The sequence below is a fragment of the Thrips palmi genome, unplaced genomic scaffold, assembly GCF_012932325.1.
Source record: "Thrips palmi isolate BJ-2018 unplaced genomic scaffold, TpBJ-2018v1 HiC_scaffold_7, whole genome shotgun sequence".
NCBI lineage: Eukaryota > Metazoa > Arthropoda > Insecta > Thysanoptera > Thripidae > Thrips > Thrips palmi.
The window spans coordinates 10,646,583-10,669,638 of record NW_023144634.1 but is presented as its reverse complement, the minus strand read 5'-3'; the positions used below and the strand labels follow the sequence as shown (position 1 = coordinate 10,669,638).

Here is a 23,056-nt window from a genome sequence, read left to right as displayed (position 1 = left end):
ACGGAAACACCCCACCGGGGACTTCACCACGCATTCACACACGCGTTCATCTCCAATCCGGTGAGATCAGTCAGAGTCTCTCAGAACTCTCAGACACGCTTCTTCAGGGGCTGCTGCCTGTTCCCGGTGACCACCGACCTCCGCGTCGTGGAGGGGGCGGGGGCGGAGGCCGGCCGGGGGGCGGCCCTGGGGCCGGCCCGGACGACGGGCAGGTGTCAGGCCACCGACGGCGTGGAACTCTTGCTGGGGGAGGCGGCCGCTGCGGCGGCGGCGGCTGCAGCCGGAGGCGCCACGGGCGTCCCGGGGGCGGCGGGGGCTGCGGTGGTGGGGGTGGCCGACGCGGGCGGCGCGTAGGGGCAGCCGATGTACTGGTCGCAGATGCGGCCGCCCTCCCGGAGTCCGGACAGGAACGCGCCGTGCACCGTGGCCGGGTAGTTCCGGATCGTGTGCTCGCCTGCAAGCGGAAAACGTTTCAACTGTAGGTTCAATCGGCAAAAATCCGCAGCGACGACACTGGAAGGCGAACGTACCTGCGAAGAACAGCCTGGGCGGTGGGTTAGGCGGCTGCGCGGTGGATCCGGGCGACGCCGTGCTGTTGGCGGCCGCGGCGGCAGCGGCCGTGGCCGAGGGAGGGGTCACGGGGGCGGCCAGCACGTCGTAGTCGCTGCCGGAGGAGCCCACCGCCACGAAGGAGTACGAGCCCCTGGACCAAGGGTCAGCCCGCCAGCGGGTCACCACCGTCTCCTTGGGCTGAAACACAAAGGATGTTTTCAAACACCGAAGAAAAAGAGGCCAACGGGCTGGTCTTGAACCCAGGACGTGCACCCACCTGCGGGACCTGCGTGTTGCCGAAGATCCCCTTGAGGACGGCGATGCAGCGGCCCACGATCACGTCGTCACTCACGTTCTCCATGATGGCGGCGGCCTCGCCCGCCACCAGCGCCAGCAGCACCGGGGCGCGGTACAGGTTCCAGAAGAGGAACAGCTCGCCTGCAACGCAAAGTCCCATTTAGCGACTCTGGAGCTCAAAACGCGTCCGGGGTTTGAACCGCCGCCACCGGTCTTCTGGCCCACTGTGCGCCATGCCGCCAGAGACTCACCCCTGCTCGTGGTGGTGCTGCCCACGTGGCCGAACAGGTTGGCGTTGGAGTCCCAGAAGGTGCGCTCGAAGCACAGCACCACCTTGTTGAGGTTGCCGAAGCCCAGCCGCTGGATGGCGGCCACCTTCCACTCGGGCAGCGGCGGCGTGAACTGCACCGTGTTGGGGATGGAGGCGGCCTGCGGGGCCGTGCTCTGCTTCATCACGCCCAGCGGCAGCGTGCACAGCACCGCGTCGGCTGCAAATAACCATTTTTTTTTTAAAGAAAGGGATTTTTTTTTTTAAAAAAAAAAGGGCATTTTGCTTTAAAAAAAAAGGGCATTACGTCACTAAAAATTCAAAGAATTGTCAAAGATTGGCTTAAGAAGTGCAAAAAATGTCTAAAACTGTGATTAAAAATTTGGGCATTGAACTCACCCTTGTAGGATACGGCGTTGCTGTGGTTCCTCGAGTTGGACGTGACCACCTCGACGCCGGTGGCGTTGTACCGGATGTGGCGCACCGCCGTGTTGAGCTTGATGTCCAGGCCCTCGGACAGCGCCACGGGCACGCACGAGTAGCCGTTGCGCACTGCAAACACACACAGACAACGCACAGCGTCAATGCACAGCCGATACAACGCCATGACGGCGCACCGCACGCACGCACGCGCGTGCTGTACGGACAATGGCGCAGTCTCTCTCGCACCGCTTGTGGCAGGCCCCGTGGGTGCGAGAGAGACGGACTGCTCGGACGGCTAAACGCGGCCGTCACGGCGAACAAAACGCGAGCAGAGACGCTTGTTGCGTCACAGCGCGGCCTTCCTGACCGCGGCACCGCGGAGAGGTGAGGTACGCCCTGTCCGAGGCGGCCGGCCGTTCGGGTGCGCACCGCCGCGCCGCCACCGCGCTCACATGCACCCATTCAGCAAAAGGTTAGGCCGCCGTCCTGCGGGCTGCGTCCGAGCGGTGTCACCGCCTCCCTCGCACCCCGACGGGGCGCCCCGCGTGTGCGAGAGAGACAGCGCGCGTCATTACGCGTGCCGGGACGCCGGGCGTCGCGACGCGGCTCGCTCGTAAATCCGCGCCGCGCATTCCGACTGCGTCCGCGGCGCCAACTGGAGCGCGGCCCGAACCCACCCGAACGCGGCCCGAACGCACCCGAACGGCACTCGGCTTTCGGAACGAAGACGAATGGCGGCGCCGAGACAAATTGCGTGCAGGACCGGCTGGCGGGGCGACGGGCCGAAATTAGCAGCTTTCTTGCGTTTACTGCAAGGCAGCCGGCGCCACAGTGTGGCCACACGCGACTCGTGGGCCTCTATTTCGGAACGGTAGCACAGCGGGCAGGCGCGGTGCTCCATCAACCATTCGGACTGACCGATCGCGCTGCCGTTGGCCAAGCCGGGCCAGTGGCCAGGCCATTGGCGGGGACGCCGTCGATGAGATCACAAAGTGACATCATGTGTCCTGGCCAAGACGGAGTGCTCGGCGGCGGCCGCGAGGCGCTGCGAGGCACCCAGTCGCGGCGGCGGGCCTGGCGGGCCTTGCCAGGGCCTGGCGGGGTGCGGGACCAGCCGCTCCCAGCCTTGAGGAAGGTCGCGCGCCGCGCCAAGTCCGACTGCCGCGGTCTCTGTCTCTCTCGCACTCGCGGGGCGTCTCATAGGGGTGCGAGAGAGACAGCAGCTCCGCCACACAATCGGCAATTAGACTCGCACCCCGGGCTGTGGGTCATACCCCGTGTACGCATGCCGGCTCGCCCAGCCTCGCCGCCCCGCCCCATTTTTGATTCGGGCGACAACGGATCGGCCGAAGCGGGCTTGCCGAGAGAAGCCGGAGATCGGCCGGCGAGATAGGCAGCAGGTTCATCGTTTTCGGCGCTCTGTCTCTCTCCCACCAAACGGGGACGCCCCATGAGTGCGAGAGAGACGAGCGACGAAAACGACTCTCGGAATCAGACTGCTGATTGATCACGGCCGGCAAGACACGCGAAAAAAAAAATTCTTCCACTCACTTTTGACAATTGTTTCGAACTGTTCGGCGGCGACAAAACCAACGAGATCAAAGCGTCGTTCGGTTGGTAAATTTATTCGCCCGCAGGCCAAACTGAAAGCAAACACCGCGAGCGGCACCACACTGCAATCCCAGTGCCGCACCCAGCGCCACGCTCACGTTGGAGGCTGCGGTGATTCATCAACCTCTCGCGTTGGACCCGATGGCAGCTATTTGCTTCCATCTGATCCTCGAGTGACCAAGGGGAGGGGGACACTCAAAGTCAACGAATCGGTCCCGCGCAAATCGAACGCTGAAATCTCGGCTCGAGCCAAGTCATATTGGTTTCATCAATCTCTCTCTCTCTCTCTGCTTAGTCCAGTGTGCCGTGCGGTGCACTCATTCCCAGCGACGCTTCACGGAATCGCCCCGGGGGGACGATCGCCCGCGTCTTACTCACTTAGTTTCTCGGCAAGAAACACCCCCCTCCCTCCTGAAAAAAAAGAGCCAGCGCCGGGATTCGAACCCGCCACGCGTCGCTCGCACCGCACGCGTGACGCCCGCTGACGGACACGTTTCGCAATGGATTCGGAGAAGATAAGCTCATGAGCATACGCGCTGCGCTGCACTGCATCTGATCTGGACCCGCCCATTCGTCCGTCAGTGCGTGTCTCACTGCGACAGCCAGACAGCATCGCGCTCTTTTCTCGTTCCAATACCGCGGAACGACAAACAGGGCGAAAAAAAAAGAGTTAGCTCTGAGCATAGTGCAGTGGGAAACTAACAGCCGTGCTAACAATGTTCTCTTCCCGTTCCTCGTATTTTTCTCCCTTCTCTCTCTCTCTCTCTCTCTCTCTCTCTCTCTCTCTCTCTCTCTCTCTCCCGATTCATGCCCCCGGGCACCTGCTTAGCATGCTAAGTCGCCGCCAGCCTCGAGTGAAATCGGTGTGCCTACCGCGAACCCGCGCCACGCGACCGTCGCCGCGGCACTACACGCACAATAGCGCAAAATCGCGCGGTACTGGTTCTGTCTGTTTCGCCGTTTTTTACGTCGGCCGGCGCGAATTGCTGTTTGGTTACACGCCTGCCTTGTTATTCGCAGCACCGCCTTGCTGCGTGGACCGGCCGGTGCAGTTTCGCCAACACAACAAGGCTTCGCCATTGTTGCGTGCAAAGTCGTAACCGAGAGCAGACGAGGGGCGGGGGGTGGAGGGAGACAGTGCGAAAAGGGGTACACGACACGGGTAGTGCAGAGAGAGAGAGAGGGACAGTCCAACACGAAGCAGCAGGTCCTCTTGCACCGCAATGCTCCCTATGCAAAGTCAACTGAGTCACGAGTCTCGGCGGGGAGGCTATCCTTCTTATCCGCCGCACAACCCAGCACTGCGCCGGGGCATGCTTTGGGCCCGGGGAAGCCACCACGGGAACCCCTTGGGCCTCGCGCCCACTCCACACGGTGTCACTGGCAGTGCGTCTCGAGGAAAAACAAATCGCCCACTTTGTACTTTCTCGTTGATTACCCGCGAGCCCTTTCACTGTGTGCATGCGTGCGGCGGCGCGGCGGCAGCGCGGCCAGGGCGGCCCCGTGCAACTCGAGCCGACCACAGATCCAAAGATAGTCACTCGGGGGGTATCGACACGGACACGCCGGACAGACGGGCAGGCGGCCGCGCGTCCGCGGCGTTCGGTTCGCATGCGCGCGTTCGACGGCGTGCTCGCGGCCGACTTCATCAAGGACTCGGGGCTCTTGTCCTGGCGCAGCACCGCGCTGGCCCCCGAGGCCACGTCTCCGCCAGGACGCCGTCGTCGGCGCGCGTCTTCACGAGGGCCAGTCTCAATTTACCCGTCAAGAGCATCGCCTTCACCCCGACCCCGCGAGCATCAATCCGACGCCATCTGCTAGGCCTGCTGGCCGGCCGGCCGACCGGACCAATATTTACTGCCGGCCCGGCGGATGGAAACGAGTTCATAATATTCATCTGGAGCGATTGTGTTTCAAAGAGAAGATGCTATCAGTGTTGCATGTGCAATAAGCTCTCGGCGAAGGAGGCGAAGGAGCCCGACGATTGCCCCCCCCCCCCTCCCCCCTGCGCGTCTACAAGCCATCGAAATGAAATCCTGCGTGCTGAAGCAGCCTTCGCATTACCCCTCCCAGTACATTTGTGTCACCATACGTGTGCGACACGGTGCGCGCGCGCACGCAGACACACACACACACACACACGCACGCGTGTCCGCGCTGGGCGATCTAGGGTGGGTATACGCTTACCAAACATGATCGCGCGCTGCTCCGCTCGGCCTGCTTACAAGTCGCGGCCGACGACGGGACGTGACCCAACCGATTCGTGTAAAAGTGTGTGTTCACTTTCGTGCCGAACAAGACGTCGGCGACGTCCCCCCGTCGCGGTCGTCCGCGGCAAGGCGAGGAGGTTACCGACGGCGGCGTGGCGAGGCGCAGAGACCGCGCGGGCAACCCTTGGGCTGGAGAGTAGGCATTTCCCCGAACCATTTGAAAGTATTTGAGTTTTTTTTTGCGGATTTCCCTCTTTATTTCAAAATTATTTCGATGTTTAAATCACATTCTAGTTAACTGGATAACTTTGAACTGAACTTGGTTTCGTTTCCCTCTCGACGGCTCCGGGGGAGACCTCAACGCACGCGCCTTGGCAGAGTGCGCGGCACGGCGACGCGCGCGCGTGCCTCTGCAGAGCGGCTGCACAGCCTCACAGGCCAAATGCCGCCGGCAGGGACGCTTTTCCAATCAGTCAGGCGGGATCCCCGTCCAGCACACTCGACTCGGAGTCGTCGCTCCGTCTCTCTCGCACCTGCATGGGACGCGCCGCGAGTGCGGGAGAGACAGGGCGACGGAAACGACTCTCGGTCTGCGAGGTGTCATTAGAGTCGGGCCGCGTTATGGACTTGGCACGGCGCGGCTCACTCGGCTCGCCACGGCCCGGCGCGCACCGCGCGCACCGCCTGGGCCCCGGGGGAAGGTGCACTATACGCTACCTAATGTTTGGTTGCATTAGTCCCCGACAGCTTGGTTAGCAGTGACTTAGTATCGCCGGTCGTTACATTCAGCGAAAAATCATTTGGCGCGCAGTGCATGCCACCGGCAGGCCTCTTGGATGCGCGTCCGGGTGCGCAAACACACACTCACTCTCACACACACTGCTGGGATGGACTCACGGCACTGTAAATCCGAAACCTAATTTCGAGTGTAAGTGCCGGGCGGTAAAGTCGACGTAATGAAGCGACCGCTGCCTTGAACCTAGCGGACCCGCACTCGAAACGTGCTTTCGTCGCTCTGTCTCTCTCGCACCCCTATGTACACCCCGTGAGCGCGCGAGAGAGACAAGCCCTTTTCACTCGACCAGGGCCCACACATGCCATGCCCGTATTGGCGGGGTCAGGGCGGTTGGCCCACTCACAGTGCACGCGTCAAACCCACCGGCGCTGAACCGGCAGCGACCCCTAGCGCCGCGCTCTGGGAAATGAAGCGAGGGCGCCTCAGAAACGAGCTATCGCACCTACCATCGACAGTTGAGAAATGGGTTGGAAACACCGCAACGGAGGCGTTTTGGGCACAGCAACGCGAATAAACGACGGTCGAAATAAGCAGAGCAGGCCGGTCCATCTGCACCGTGTTACATAGCACACACGTCAATCAGTGCGGCTCTTGGTACTCACACACACACACACACTTACAGGAGTGACAAGGCAAGCAGACGCCGTATATGGCCGACCTCAGGCGCCCATGTGTAGGTGAGTGAGATTGCGCCCGTGTGTGTGTGTATAGGTCATGCGACCATTGAAAGCGCGCGCACACGTACACACATACAATTGCACTTACACATCAGCCCTTCCAGCCACCCACACCGACACACACACTGACAAACAAATCAGCTGCCAGATGTGACAGACCGTATTCAGATTAGCCTGGCGTGGGCGTACGCGACGCGCGCACGGGCAGGCAGAGGTACCCGCCGCAGAGCACGCATCGAGCGCTGGAAACGGACTCCGGGAAAAACGCGCGTGCCCCGCCGGGACTCGAACCCGGGCCCGCCGCGCGGCGCGCACACATGATGCGTTTTTGTGGCTATCCTAATTACCCCTGGCGTGAAGATATATCCCGGGCAGCCTCGTTACTGCCTGCCCGGGCCTGCCCTTCCCCGGCGAGGGCCTCGAGGCCCCCAAGGCCCCGACCTAGGCCGGCGTGCGTGCGCCCTAGGACAAGGAGAAGGCCCTTTCCGTGTACCGAGTGTCGTTACCGGGCACCGCCGGCACCGCGGCGCTCTCTTATTATCGTTATTATTTTAACTCGGCGACAAACACGGAAAAGGAGAAAGCATGCACGTTCGAGTTGTAATGAGACAGTTCCCCTCCGCCAAAGACTGTGCCTCGGCCCTTTTTTGAATCGAACACAAACGGACGAACAAAAGAACTGAAAAGCAACCTTCTCCCGGGAGTGCAAACTCGGCAAATGGTCATATGCGGGCAAACTTTCACGTGCTGACCCACAGGAAAAAAAAATTTTTTTTTTTAAATTAAAATTTTGCTGTGCGGCTGCTTTTTTTTTTTTTGCCTTTGTATGTTTGGTAGCAAGTGCATGCGCGGCAGTGTCCAGCCGGCCAGCCTCCAAGGGCACAGCGAGCGATAGAGAGGGCCTCGCGGAATGCGCTGCATTGCCGGTATCTAAAACCAGCGACATTGCGCAACCGGCCACAAAAACCCGCAGGGGTTACGCAAAGTCGCAAAGCCAGAGCCAAAGCAGAGCCGCCTCTTGACACAATTCCTTCCACATTCCCGCCCGGCTGCGGAATTAGGCACATTACGCATTGCCCGGCCACGGCCACTGCCACAGTGAGCCAAGGTTCGCGGAGAAGACTCTTTAAAAATAATTTAAGAATTAGCCGGGAGAAGAAAAATAACTGTAAATCATGGACAGTCATTTTCCTTCCAATAAATGCTAAATTGGGCGTGACGAGACAGGTGTTGTGCAACGGGCGGACGGGGCAAAAGGCCTTTCAGACGGACACTTGCGCTTATTTCACGCGATGCGAGATGCTTTTGCGCCGCCGCCGCTGCTGCTGCTGTAATAGGACGGAAAGGATCGAATATAAATTACACACAACGCTGTCTCTCTCTCACACACACCTGCACGGGTAGACGCACACACGTGCTGAAGAGGCGCGTGCACGACACCCTTGCATACCGGCCAATTGCATCACACACACACACACACCTATTGAAAGACCAGTCCAATAAATCTTGCATTTTCAAATACCTCGCCAGACGAGAGAGACTTATTCGCACACGCGGTGCGAGCAAAAGGGAAGACCGGGTGCATCCGGAAAGGAGAAGAGGGACGACGAGAGAGAGACGGCGAGAGAATCGATAACACAGAGGGGGGAGAAGACGTGCAAGTCGTAGGTGCCTGGTGCGGTGCGACAGTTTGACGTGCCCCGCCGTCAAATGCGCCATCAAACACGTTCTCCGGCTTCGTTAAGCACTGGCCGGCTAGCCGCGTCGTAAAAAGTGCATTTTATTTTAGCCGCAGGACCCACAACAAAATCCCCCTTTCTAACGAAACGAACCAGAAAACAAACGAGGGGAAAAAAGGCGCTAAAAACAGCCCATTTGCCGCGGAACTCTCGCACCGCGGCAGTCTGACCCCTCGCAGGTGCCCCAGGACGGGACATCGATAGCTATCAGTCCCACAGCCAGACAAAAAATAAACAGCGAAAGGCCTACAAATGAAAACGCAATGACGAGAAACAAAAGCGACGCAGCAATTAATCCGCTGGCACACAGCGTGAGGTGTATCCGGCGGATGCGACAAGAACGCCTCAAAAACAACAACAATCTACACTTCGCACCGTTCATGAGTTGTTGTTTTTCCCCCCTCCAGGCTGTTACTGGATATTGACTGCCGTGGACATACTCCACGGCCAAGGGCCTCCGCGCCTTCCCATGGGTCGTCCCTATGGACGGTGGGGTATGGTCAGCGTCGTGATGCTATTCGTTATTCCGGACTAGATAATTACTGTTTCCGCCTTTTGCTACGGATCATGCCGTTTAAAACACACACACACACACACACACACACACACGAAGGGCGCGCGCACTCCGTCCCTCTTCCCCTCGTTAGTCGAGGCAGCAGCGTGAGAGGGAGACGGTGGACAAAGTAAACAACATCATGCATGCAGCGACAATAATAACCGCAACATGGCAAATCATGCAAACAGTGTGTTTTGCAAATTATCTTCCGTTTAGAAAAATATCGTTAAAAAAAGAATGGCATTTCTTCAGCGGACTCCTCATAGTATTTTCGTTGGAAAACATATTTAAATTCACGCAAAGGGAGGGGATCTTAGCAACCCTGCTGCCAACTAGCGCGCGAGCCCTTACGTTCTCCCCTCCTCAAACAACAGAATTAATAATACAAATTCTATCCACGACAATTACGAGCACTTGGGCTATTACACCGCGGTTCACACCTCAGTCACGTCCGCTCCGCATCTCCACCCTCAACAGTCCACCGACTTGGCGGAATCCCCCCCCCCCTCCATGATTGGCCCCCGGGAAAAAGAGGGGGCTGACGCGCGCGCCGGGTCACACCGGATTCACCTAGTTAGGCGTGGCGTTAGGCGGTGCCCTGCCTGGCAGTGCCCCGCCACCGGCCGGCCCGAGAACAAACGAGCCTTATTAGCATGTAGTGAGTCACATAATTAAAGACAGAAAAATGCACAGCTGCATTTCCATTTACCGCCCATAATTACAAGTTGGGGAAGCAGTGGCCGCCACCGTCGCAGGTGCCGCGGCGGCCTTTGCAGATTTAGCGAGCGGATGGATGAATGCATGCATGAATGACTACGGAGCGACGATCAATGAAGCTAAGAGAATAGCTTTGACCTTCAGAGACCACGGTTGAATGGATGAACGAGTTACTTTACTCACAGACCCTGCACAGATCTCCAGCATTTCCTCAATCCTCACCTAAAACAGAAGAAACAACAATTTCAGACATTTCTTCCACAGAAAACTGCAGACTTTTGCCTGCGTTTAAGTCACCTGCTTCAAATCTCTCTCACACACACACACACACACACACACACAGTGTAGTGCCCCGGGTCATTGACGTGGCGCAAATCGACAGTACTGGTCGATACGTGAGTTCTTTGGCACGCACATCGCGGGGGGTACGGCACGCCACGCCACGGCCATCAACCACACTCTTTCTTCAAGTGATGATAGATCAGCCGAGTCTCGCCCAAACCACACAGCACGCGATTCCGTCCAGTGAACCCCCACAAATACTGACACCTACACACCCACACAGGCGCGAGCTCACGACGCGGCACAGCGGCACACCGCGCGGCGCTCCAAGACAATTTACGGAAAACGTCCCGGCACCGATATGAAAAGCCCAATCTCGGCGGGCCACGACCGTCTATCGCGAAAATAACTATCGGCAGAGGAGGACGATCAGCCTGTCATCACGGCGCGGCACCGCCAGCGGCACAGCCAGCGCCGCGCTTAGCACATTGTTCCAAGGTGTAATTAAAAGTACGTTCGGGGTCAGGACGGCAATCATAGAACCGGTATATTCCGCAAAGCCGACAGGCCCCGAGACGGAGAAAAATGTAGCAAGACCGTCGCAAAACTTCACTCAGATTTTTTTAATCCGAGGATATCGCACTGTACTCTGCGCGCATCAGGAAAGCGAACCGCCTCCGAGAGTGGGAAACACCTCGGACATCATCTCGACTGGCTCCTGGATTGGACTCGGGCGCGGCCCGACACACCTTCACTCATCTTTCAGGTTCAAACTCTCTTTCTCCCCGACAAAAGCAACAACAACAAGAACGTGCAGCGTGTTAGTGTTGCGTGAGGAGCAGCGCGCCCGACATGCGCCCCCCGCTGCGACACAACAACATTATTATTAGCCGGGGCATATCTCTGTCTGTCTGCTTGTCTGTCTGTCTGTCCGCCTGTATGTGTGATTTTTCAATGCATACATGAAAGAAGAAGCAGCCCGTGTGGGTGGGTGTCTCGCACTGCTTCGTTTGAATCGGCGACACAACAGGCCAAGCACACGCAGACAGGCTGACCCAAGACGCCAGGAAGCGCCAAAACGGACAGTAAAAAAAATGCAGGATTCGCGACGCCACTTGGCCACTTTACGATCCAAAATGTAATCAAACGACGAAGGTACACACGGCCGGCTCCAGCCAATAACGACCGTCGGAGGAAGCTTCTTGTTCACTGTTTTATACTCCCTTTGCACTCATTTCACGCGCAAAAGATCCACTCCGGCGGAGAGGCAGCAGGATGAGTGAGACGGGCAACCAGCTCACAATCAATCGGCCAGAGCTCGGTGCTTTCTCCATTTTACGCTGCAGCTACTAGTCGTCGAGGTTTTTCGGGCAGAAGAAAAATGGTGCGGCTTCGGAGCAGAAGCAGCATATAAGTAGTTCCAGCAGCCGCCGAAGAGCGGCGCTAGGATCGATGCCAGGCTATCGATCAGGAGGGTCTAAACGCGTGTCCGACATTGAATCCAGGCCGAAGAGGAAAGTTGTTGTTACCAATTATAAGGTAGTTTGTCACGAAACGGAGAACTCGCGTCTCACGTGTTTCAGAGCCCAGCGCGACCGGGCGAAGAAGTCAATTGGTACCGACAGATTCAACAATATTTTTATCGTAGATGGAGCAACGCCAAAGCAACGCTCACCTTTTTTGAAATTCTCCCAGTTTAATTCGATTTGGAAGGTGGGATCAGCTCGAATTTTCTCTCTTTCGTTTCCGCCATCGCCGAGTCACAGAGTCAGGCAGGCTATAAGCAGGTGGCGATGTCCGCGAAACACGCAACCGGCCGGAGGAAAAGGTGGGGGAGGCCGGATGGACGGGAAGGACCCCCAATTTCGGCAAAACAACCAACCATCACGTCTCACCACACAGCAACAAAAAGAAGGCGACTGTCAGACCGGGAGGGACCTATAAAACAAAGCTACACCTACACCACGCAGGACGAACACTGACGAGGGGCTGGGCCGGCAGGGCCCAAGGTGAGTGTGAGCAGCCCGCTCGGCCAGACGGGGCAGGGATCGCACGGAAAGCAGAAAAATAAAACCTATAAGAGTTTGGCCCAAATTATAATCGTTTACCGCGAAGACGACACATTCCCCGCCACTCAGACTCGGGAGCTCGCTTCGGGCGGCAACGCTCGGCACCGCCCCACAGCAAACAAAGACGGTCAGGAAAAAATAAAGCATCCTTCTACCGATCGTAAGGCACGGACACTTAAAGCGAGGGCAACGCGGTCCATTGTTGAGAAATCACTCTAGGGCGCTGCCGCGACCGCTGCGGCGTGCAGGGCACGACGCGGGAAACGCCGCTTTTGTTTGTTCGAAACGAGCAATCATGTAAATTTGCGGATAAGCCGCGGATAAAACGGCAACCCCTCATTTACAGGCTGTAAACCCCTCACCTACAGTCAGAGCGAGCGAGAGAGAGATAGAGGGGAAAGAATGTGGCGCGCCGCGGCCGGCCAAGTTGGGGCACCGATCAGCGATAACTAGGAATGCGCCGACACTACGCGGAACACAATGCAGCGACAGACTATGGGGGGTCAGCGATACAATCGTCAACTCTTCACACATTTCATGAAAAGCTGCCGAGCTACTCGCGCGGCAAAAACGCAGTTAAATTTTTCATACCCACCACATCGTTGGACTAGTTCCTCGCGGCACGCAATGAGTCTGAGGAAAAAAGGCACCGCTTTATTGTTCCGCCGGCCCCGTTATTTCTCATACTCCTCCATACTTGACGACCGCGCCGGACAATTCCATGTCCGAGTCGTGTTTGCGGTCGTCGTTGCTGCCGGCTACTGGTGGTCAAACACTGTGTTGTGGGTCGCATCGGAGCCACGCGGCCGTAAACATTATCTTTACTGCGCACGGGGAAGAAGCCCCTTGCCGGGCGTCGATCGGCACGAGCGGCTGGCTAGCCTCACTGCAGGTAGGCCGCCACGCGGCGCAGCCAGGCTCGACGGCACTGCCTACCCGCCAGGCGCAGGCTGCACTTTTTTCCCGTTTCTCTCCCACCAGCGACCTTGCAGTGCTGCGTTTGCCTTAATAAAGAGCCGGCCGTTAACGCGTGCATTAACACAAGGCCGTGTGTACGGCTGCGCGGCGCCACCCTGAAATGCCCAATAATGATCTCGATGAGAGTGTATTACTTTATTGCCGAGCGCCTTAAGGACACGCGAGCCTTAATTACTGGGCGGCAAGGTGACGCCTTATAGAGCAGGGAGGGGTGTGTCCGGCCGAGAAAACAGCGCAGGCCTTTCCGTCCGCCTAGTCATCCACCAACTAGCAAACTATCTCAGTCTCAATGTAGATCGACTTTCCGTTCAAAAAACCATTTTGCTTTGTATTTAAAGGAAGCCACGCCTCGCGACCGACGGAATGTCATTTCAGATAAGGCTTTTACTTTTCCCTAAACAAGCGCCGATGGTAATCTGGGACGCGCTTCGGTTTCCGACCGTGAAATGACTATTGTCATATGGTAATGTCATAACGCCTCGTCGAAGGGGCGGCGCCTCTGAACAATTGCCTCTTCGGGTGAGCGGCGCTCCCTTTTTGTCCCGTAACACAAACCCACAGCGGTAGCTTCAAACTCGGAGCTTTCTGGAGCATTCTGGTCTAACCTACCCTCACGCTGGTGTTATCGTGCTTCAGATATTAGGGAATCTGTGTAGGACGAGGGTCGGGTGGACAGACGGACAGAGGCACGCATCAAGTCGACGTATCGTTCATCTCGCGGCGTGCTCTGTGGCGGCACCGCCATGCCTCACAGAGTGACGTTCGGTTGACAAATTTCCGCTGATAAGACACAAAATTCCCCCACCAGTTTTACTCTACGGTTTCCCTTGCTGTACTCTGCCGCTCTCCAGCCTTTTCACCCCAAAAAATAAACAACCTGAATATGACAGGAAACAAAAAAAAGCCCCTGGCTTGTTTTTTCTTTCCCCGTAACTTTCTTTTTAATGATTTTATTTCTAGCGAAACATCAATTATAATTGTCTATAAAGGCACATTGAATATCTCCAAAAGTCACAGTTCCTGCAATCTCGTTTGTCTTGAGGACACAGGGACGGTTCCCTTAGACACCTCGCTGGTTAGTCCTGTCCAGCTCCCTGCCCAAAGTAAACAATGCGCACAGTGTGCCTCAGTATATAAGGTTAGGTGGCCCTCGAGCCAGTTAGAGAGGGCGTGCCCCACCGACACACACACACACACACACACACACACACACACGACGCATGGGAGACCTGTCCGTCTTGCAAGCAAAGGGCTCTGCTTGCCTGCACAGGGCGTTACGCACAGCTAGCCCCACTAACTACACCACTCCCTGCACCCGTCTCCGTCACACCCGATGGGCGTCGCAGGAACCTGTCTCTTTGAGGAGGAAGAGAAGAAGTCATGAGATTTAATTCTGTATCGTCAACAGATCCGATAAAACACCGGCTAAAAGCGCGCGCAAGTGCTGATGAAAATACTCTTGGCTCTGAACGTGCCTAGGAGTAAGTACAGCTCAAGTACAGCAAAAGTAGGGCGACACACAGAAAGTACATGGAAAGAGCGAAGGGAACTTGACCCAACAAACAGCTGGCCGACGCAAATCACATCTGTCATGAAGGCAAGCTAAGCATCCGCGTTCCCACCCACCGCGCACGAAATAACATAGGCAAAGAAAGAGGCAAAAGAAAGACCGATCGCAGCCGGCTCGGTAAAGCCTCGCATAGCGGGAGCGGTAATGACACGTCCCATGGCATGCAACGGTCACGGATCAGCGCGCACGCGACAGAAAAAAATGTTACAGTTTTAGATTTCTCATTCTATTTTTGCCTGTTTCTAAAACAACACGCGCTGGCTGCATTCGCTGGACCGCCCCCAGCTGATGACGGGTCACTCCCGGCATTATCGAAGGTGCTAATGGAGAGCGGGCTTCTCGCGCGTAACTCCGTGTGTCGCTATCGGTGCCATAAAGATACAGGGGCCCGGTGCCGGCCGGAGCGGGCCGCTGCGATGAAGAGACGAGCGAGACGCGCGCAAGAGCGAGACAAACGTCTGGTCAGCTGATAAGGTGGGCCGGGCCTCGGCCGGGCCGGCGCCTGTCACTGTCTAGCACTCCCGGGGTGACTCACCATCTACCGCGGTGGGCATTCAGCCACGCCGAGAAAATATTATACGACCAGTGAAACTGATGTAACGAAACTTGTTTGATTGCTGCGTAAAATTGTGTGAAAAATCACGTGTGGAAATTTGCTTCATTTTTTTTGCCAGTGCTCAAAAGATGGTGCGCAGAGATGAGACGCCATGAGGCCGGTGCGGGAGGCTGGACTGCCGAGACTGTTGTTATCGCCATGGCGCCACGCCGAGCCATTTGGCACGTGCGGCGGACACGTGGGGCACAATCAAACACGGCAGACGACGCGCCGGGCGCGCGGGGCCCTCGCCCTCCAGACGGCCGGACAGGTGGTGCGCCCCGATGCCTGCTCGATAACGTCGTGTGTGTGTGTGTGTGTGTGTGAGTGCGTGTGGCGGCCGAAGAGACTGTGACACGGGGAGACAAGTGCGTAGTTCCACCAGACGAATGCCACAGAGCAAACACCCGTGCTTAATGTATTCCGTGAGGCCGATGTGCCCCAAAGGACACCTGACTGACCGTCTGCCCACCTGTGTGTGAGTGTGCGTCCGTCTTTGAATGTCTGCCTTGCCGTGGGGGGCGACACCCTGTCACGCTCCAAGACTCGTAAAATTTTCCTAAACGCGTCTAAAGTCGAACAACACCCAGCCCGCGTGCTTCAGGCACACTGGGCAGAAAATCTGCCAGGGGCGTCTGGCCGACCACAGCCCACCTGCCGCATTCTTCTCGTTATTCAAACAAAGCCGTGGCGACACGAGTCCGTCCGCCCGGGGCCGAAAGGGCTAATTCGTGAGGCGGCCGACCCGACCGCCGACCGCCCCGCCCGGAAACACTTTGTCGTCTTATCTGCACGCGCTGCTCTCCGGACCTTCCCCTTCGTCGCGTGCGACAGATGCAATGGTCCGGGGTCAATCCTAGTCAGCTCTTATCGAGTAGGGGATTCGTCATGTCCACTCTGGCGGGTCGGGCCGGGCGCACGGGCCTGGGCCCGCATCAAAGGCGGGCCGAGTCGAGCGCGACGCCGTGGCACCAAGGGCCGAGCGACGCGGAAGGCGGCGCGGCCGGCGCGGCGTCACGTCGGAGAGGCGTTTCGTACACCTGATTAGCGGCATTCCATGGGACAGGTGGGACGGCCACGCCGAGGGCCGGGCCCAGCCAGGCGCGCTCAGCCTATTGTGCGGCACCGCGATAAGAACCAGCACGCGTTTGTCCACAAAACGAGCACGATTCAGCTAATCAATCAAACCAATCCAGCCGTCATTGTCGTACTCGACCCGGCCGACGCTTTTCGAGGCCAACAGCGCCAGAGGAAACGCACGATTTCTTTCAAATCGATGACGCGAGTCCGTCGCGGCCACCAGGATGAGTCCCTTTCATTGTGGGTGCCATCAGAGCACTTGCAACAAAGTTCAATCCAACCTTAGGAAAACACGATAGAAAATCAAATCCGGTTCTAGCGTTCAACCCGGCGACCGCGCCACGGCGGCACATAAACAAAGCAGGCTGCGGTAGGCCAGGTGACAGCCCAAATTAATAAAAACGAGGCGTTATTATAAGGTGGCGGGAGCGCCGCGCGGCGCCGAGAAGGGTGGTCTTGGTCCGTTCATATGCAAACCAGCCCCATCGTAAATCCCCGGTCAATCCCACCCGTGTCGTCCAACGGCCGTACGTTTCGGAGTTTAGCGCCTCAGAGGCCTAATTGAATGAGGGGAGAAAAATCATCGTCGAGCACAAGGAGGAACGAAGGGGATGGACCGCAGGTGGCGGCACAGGCGGCACCCAGCGGGGAAACAATTGGCGCAGAAATAATTGTAACCTGTCCGGGCGAGATTACGGGTTGCAGTGCGGGCCCGTTCAGGTACACACGCCGTTTACACTAGGTCTAGCGCAGTGATGGCGCTGTGATGGCACCGAGGAGGGGGCAGTGTCCACGCTGGGTGCCCGCATTTGGGACGACTCCGCCGCCAAAGGGACGGCCAGTCACGCAAGCGGCGGCACAGGCGGCGGCCGCGTCGTTTTGACAATAGGACGGCCGGGCGGACGGACAGACGAGCAGTGGACGTGAGAAGGAAGGACCAAGCCAATTGCTGCAGCGACACAGCCTCCACGACAGTGACAAGCGACAAAGTCTGATCGTGCCGTAATCTCGCGATGACGCCTGATGACGGGGTGTCGCGGCCAGGGCGAGGCAGTCATTAACGATATCCGCCCGTTCGCACCAGACACACCACTTTTACGGGCCAAATAACAAGCGGGCCCCGGTGATTGAAACGGAATGTTTACGGAAAAATACGGCCGCCGGCCAAAGAGGTGGATTCCGACTAACGAGGTGCGAGAAAATGCAAATGAGGAGCACAGGGGCAAAGGGTGTCGATCTGGACCGCATAAAGGCCGCAACAAGGACGGTGGGACGTCTGGATGAGACGGACAGTGGATGGCCGGCCAAACAAGCGCGGCTGCAGCGGACAAAGCGCCATAAACGCACCAACCACCACCTTGGCAGGGCCGGAGCCCGGCCAAGGCACAGCCAGTGGACAGCCAGGGCACAGCACCCTCCCTTCACTTTTTCCTGCAGGCGCATAAAGCAAACACACACTCTCCAACGACACCAACAAGCCGTGCTCCGGAAGCCCCACCACATTACGGGCAAAAACAATTGGTGCAGCCCCGCGACGCCGCCGACGCCCCGGGGGCCGTCGGCACCGGCCACGCCCCGTAAAACGGGTAGCGTCATCAGAGTCACGCTCAACGAGGCCACAAAAACGAGTGGGATGCACCAGCCTTTAAACCCAAACCCATCGCCAAACCATCAAATTTGCAGTTTAGAAATCTAAAAATGTCGCAGAGGAGATCGCAGGCTTCACAGATTTGAGCGGTTTGCCGTCGTCGCCGCTGGTGCCGCGTCGTGTCGCTCTGGGCGGTCGACGTGACAAAAGTGACGCATTAGGGCGCCGCTGTCACGGGCCCGGCACTAAGTTTTATTTAATAAGGTGGCGTACGTCCGGCGGGACACAGGCCCACCGCGCTGCGACGCGGTGCGACGCGGTGCGGTCCGCCGCCCAAATTACACTCACACATTACAAACAAATTAGGCGCGTTGCGTGCCCTCTCGGTGCGCTTGGAGTCAGCTGCAACGCGGACACGGTTGGGGGAGGCCCGGACTTTACGGCGACACTTTAAAAGCATGGCCTCGATGCCCACCCAGCCGGCGGCCGGCCGCGCTCGGCCGGTGCGAGCCCGTAAATTCGAAAGGGTTGATGCGCGCGCCAGGTGAGCAAGGAGGCGCTCGGGGTGCTTCGGGAGGGCGGCGCGAGTGATTGAGAGGGCGGGCGCACTGCGGGGCCAGCATGCGTGTGTAAGTAGAAGTACTTACTGCAGGGACAAGGGTTCTGGCATCGTAAAGCAAACAGGAAACCAAGAGAAGCCAATCGAACTCGGAACGTTCAGCGCAAACCATATGGAGGTCTAGTAAGAGGGGTTCGTGAGCGTCGCTTGTATTCCCGTTCTGAAGGTTCCAGGAAAGTTGTCAGGAATATGAAGGCAGTCTTGGACAGAAAAGTGTTTTATGTGAAGTGTACCCTAAGTTCATGTTGTGAGTCCACGCAGGTAGTGATAAGTTCATCAGTGCACCAATATCTTGTTTCAGGTGTCCACCTCTCGTCTCGGGCGAGGCACAGCGTGGACAGACACACAGGCGCAGGTCCCAGCACACCTGATGGCGACATGTGGCGGGGCAGCACCCTTCGGCGACATAATGACGCCTAACCATGACAAAACGGTGCCCGCTTCCCGCCTCGCCCTCGCCGAGGACAAAACCAAACCGACATGTGATGGAGTCGATTGGTAAATTGCAACAGCAGCGGGCCGCAGCGGGCACCGACGGGCCTGCTCCCCCGCGTTCTGCATGCACGACCGTGTTGCGGTTCGTCTTGTTGCGTCAATCACCATAACATCGAGACCCCCTTTGGTTTCGGCCTCGCCGGATGAAAACGTGACCCAGCCATCGCAGTGCATTACGGGTGCATTACGCATCAGTGGGGCCAGCCTCCAACGGCAATCTAGCATCCCCTGTCGCCTCACCTTCAAAACGGACGAGCAAGCCAGTCCACTCCGAGGATCTGCAACAACTTGCAACTTTTATAAAGCGTCAACTTTTAACCAAAGCTTTTACTTTCGTTTTTTGTTCGTGCCGCTCGTGCTGCTAAGATAGGGCCCTGCTGGTTTCGCGCTCTCCGTCGCGGCCAGGCGTCTTGCTCAACGCCATCCAATCCATCACCCTGCATGAGGCGTACGCAGCCTCCACCCCCCACAGTGGCCGACCGCGTGACGCTCCCGCGACAATGCGAGCGTCGCGGTGCCGCGTCGTTGCGGACCCACACTGTACACGCGGGCACTAAAGTCATTGTCGGCCACGCGGCGCGACGCGGCGCAACGCGTGCACCAGTGTCATAAGGCTTAGTGGCCGTATTTACGAGCCACGGCTCGCATTCCAACACACAATGCTTTTGCCGCGTGCCGGCCGCGTCGTGACGGTCAAGCACGCGGCCCGGCCACTCGGACAAATATTCGCCAGTGTCCGGCATTTCCAAATCGCACGTCCAACTGGCGTCTCCGAGCGCCAAGGCGTCTCTCGACTAGAAACGGGCCGGAATCTGCCGTCACAAAGGCGTCCGCGACACCGCGACCTCAAAGGACCCGATGGCACCGAGGGATGACGCCACAGCGCGCACCTGCCCGCACACAAAGGCCCTTCTAACGGCGTCAATGCGATTGCGATGCGCCCTTTGTCGCGCCTGTGTGTGTGTGTGAGTGCGTGCCGCTATGCAAGCACCGCTCGACGCCCGACACGCCAATAAGCGTCACAAAGCGTCGCCTAATTGAAACTAAACGATTTGTTCTCATCTCGGAGTTATGCCCGCGCCGTGGCTAGCCGCGCGTGTTCGCCGTTCCGATTCGCTGGCTGCAATCGCCGCGCTGTATTCAATGCGTGTGTTTCGCGAAACGTTAGCGTTATTTTCATTTTTTTTTTTCGCTGTATGTACGCGCGGCGTCACCGTCCCAAACGGGGTCCTCTTTCGCAGCGCCATGTCTCCACATTGGGCACTGCCGAAACCGCAGACACGGTCGCGGTGTTCGCGCTCGCTCCAGTGTGTGTGTGTGTGTGTGTGTGTGTGTCTGCATGTGTGAGTGAATGCGCGCGCAAGCTTGTTGCTTGTCACTGCGTACAAGTGTGTGCGCCAGGCGTGTGTGTGCGCGTGTGTGTGTCCAATGTGACAGCCTGCGTCAAACTGGGTCTGCGGTGGGTATCGCGCGCTTCGCCGTGACCAGGGCGCGATTGAGTAACAGCAACCACTGCCACAACAACAACGGTAACACAAAAAACTACAACGGCTCTCCTTTCTCTGATCCAAATGAGGCAATGGTTCGCGACTAGTTTGGCCAGCCGGGCCCAACCGAGCCGTGTAACATCAACGAGACATGACTCTTGGCCCTCGATAGCGCCCCCCCCCCCCACCTCCGCCCACACCGACACGCACAGACACAGGCACAAACCGTCGCCGTCGTGTCCATTAATTGTAGCCCCGTTTTCCCAGAATCAGACACACACACGCGGTCCAACATTACTTTTTTGCTCGTCAACTTTTTGTGGGCCCGGTATACACACACGATCACATTCATAAGTGGGCGATCATAATAATATGATGTCGCGTCCCCTAGCCCCAATTTTCGTCAAGGCGCCCCGACCCAGTGGGAAACAGGTCCACGGTCGGGTGTAGACAACACCCACCCAAAGGTTGGAACAATTTGCCAAACAACGCAACGCACTGTACAAGTTTACCTACACAAATAAAAATCCTTATCAATTCGATGAAAATTTTCAAACAAAAATACCCCAAAACATAAATAATTTTCCAGGCTCACTTGTCAATTTGGAAAGTTTCCTGTAAAGAAAGTTTTTCGCTGGATTGTGTAAATATTTTTGCTATTGTTTTTCGGGCTGGCGCGGCGCCACGTCAGCGGCTTCGCGGAGGCCTCCCTCGCCGTCTGGTCGAACGGGAGGCAGCCAGAGGCAACCAGAGGCAGCCCTGGGCAGCTAATTAGAAGCGAAACCCTCGTTTTCGACGGCCAGCCGGACCCGATCCATCTTCATAAGGTCCTCGCCGTCCGTCTCCGGGCTGCCGGCAGCGGCCTCCGGAACCGGCCGGGCCTCGCCGATATTCGCGACCGGGCGAGATTGGTCATCGAATTGGCTCATCCCCGACACGCCCACGTCGTTCCGCCGATGACACGCCATTTGTCCATTTGCATACCGCCTCGTTAAGCACTTTGCCGCCGGAAGCGACGCCCGAAATGACACGTTTTGAGGAGGATACCGGACCGGCTTGGCTTGGGACCGCAGGGCCCGGCAGGGACCCGCGCCGGCCCGCTGCGGGCGACTTGTTACGCCGGAGTGCCCCTTTTCGGATTCCCTGCCCGCGGCCATGCTGCTGCGACAAACGCAACGCGACGCGCGTGCCGCCCGCCATTTCCATATAATTCCGTAATCGCACCGATAATTGCGAGACGGCCAAACCGCAGCGACGTGGCGGCCATCGGCCCGGCCCACCCCGGCGGAAAGCAAACAAGACACGCACGGAGTCAACGCCGTTCGCAAAGAACAGGCGACACGTTCGGCAAAAAAAGTACATCCAAAACCGAATTCACGTTGCGTATACGCGATGCGACCCTGGTCACGCGGATTCGATTTCAAGGCGGAGGCACGGCGCCGCGGCTCAGATCGGACGGGCTGCAGTAAAGAACACCGCTTTACAGTGCCTTTCGAGGGTCAAAGGGCGCCGCGGACAGGGCGCGGGCCTCATTCATTACGCAACGACATTTCGGAGTCATCGCCGCGCGCAACACAACGGGCAGAGCCAACGTACAGTCACATTTTTTCAGCTTGTGAACGGTGTGAACGTTGTTTGTCATTGAAAACAAAATTGAGGCCACGTCATTTGAGGCAAAGTTACGAAAATATTGGCATTGCTAGTCAACGTCCCGGAGCGGTACGCAAACCACGCTAGAACGGGTGCGGCGTCAGGGCGGCAGGGGGTAGCCTCAGCCATGTCTCGGCCACGTCAATGCCCCGGCAATGCCACGCCTGTTGCGCACCCCCCGTGTCCCCTCCGTGACGACAGCCTGTGCGTGCTGCGTGCGCGAAACCCAATCGCGGGCCGAGCCATGGGCCGTGCCATGGGCCGTGCCGGGCATTAGGCACTCGGATAACGGACAACAAAGCCACTCCGGCCACTCCGTCACAGGCTTTGTGTCCGGGCGGGCATGCAAGGTCCGCTTGCCAGAGCTTGCCCGCCCGCAGCCCCACAAGTGCATCGGCGTGGACCACCCGCCGCACGCTAACCGCACCCAGCAGCTGCCACGCATTCGCACACAATCCGCTCCAGTTACTACCGGGTCATGGAGCCGGCGCACCTGCGACGAGCGGAAAGCCCGCCTCTTCGGTGGAAAAATGAATAAAAATCGTGCAAAATGCAAGCGGGCAAATCCCCCTGCAAACATAAAAAGGGACGAACAAAGCATTTTGAAAACACTTTGGTCGCGCGAGCGGCCGGGGGCGAGGCCGGTCAGGCGCACGCACACGCAAACGGGACGGCAAAGGGTTGCCCCGTTGTGCGTAATTGGAGGGCAATTGAGTAAATAAAGGCTGCAGTCCACCGGTCAGTGTGTATGCGAGCCAAGGGCCGGCGTATGATCCCTTTCCTGTCATTATGATACG

The 23,056-nt window shown here is 57.9% G+C and overlaps 1 protein-coding gene across 1 annotated transcript in view; it reads right to left on the bottom strand.

Annotated features, from left to right (window-relative positions):
• Positions 1–215: 215 nt before the first annotated feature.
• The window catches only part of LOC117652223 (lysine-specific histone demethylase 1A), a 64,125-nt gene continuing 41,284 nt past the window's right edge, over positions 216–23,056 (bottom strand). Inside the window, exons 12-16 of the mRNA XM_034396962.1 lie at positions 1,517–1,669; positions 1,101–1,337; positions 830–990; positions 531–750; positions 216–454 (exon numbers count right to left, since the gene is read on the bottom strand). Of these exons, the coding sequence (XP_034252853.1) occupies positions 216–454; positions 531–750; positions 830–990; positions 1,101–1,337; positions 1,517–1,669 (1,010 nt within the window). The remainder of the gene's footprint in view (positions 455–530; positions 751–829; positions 991–1,100; positions 1,338–1,516; positions 1,670–23,056) is intronic.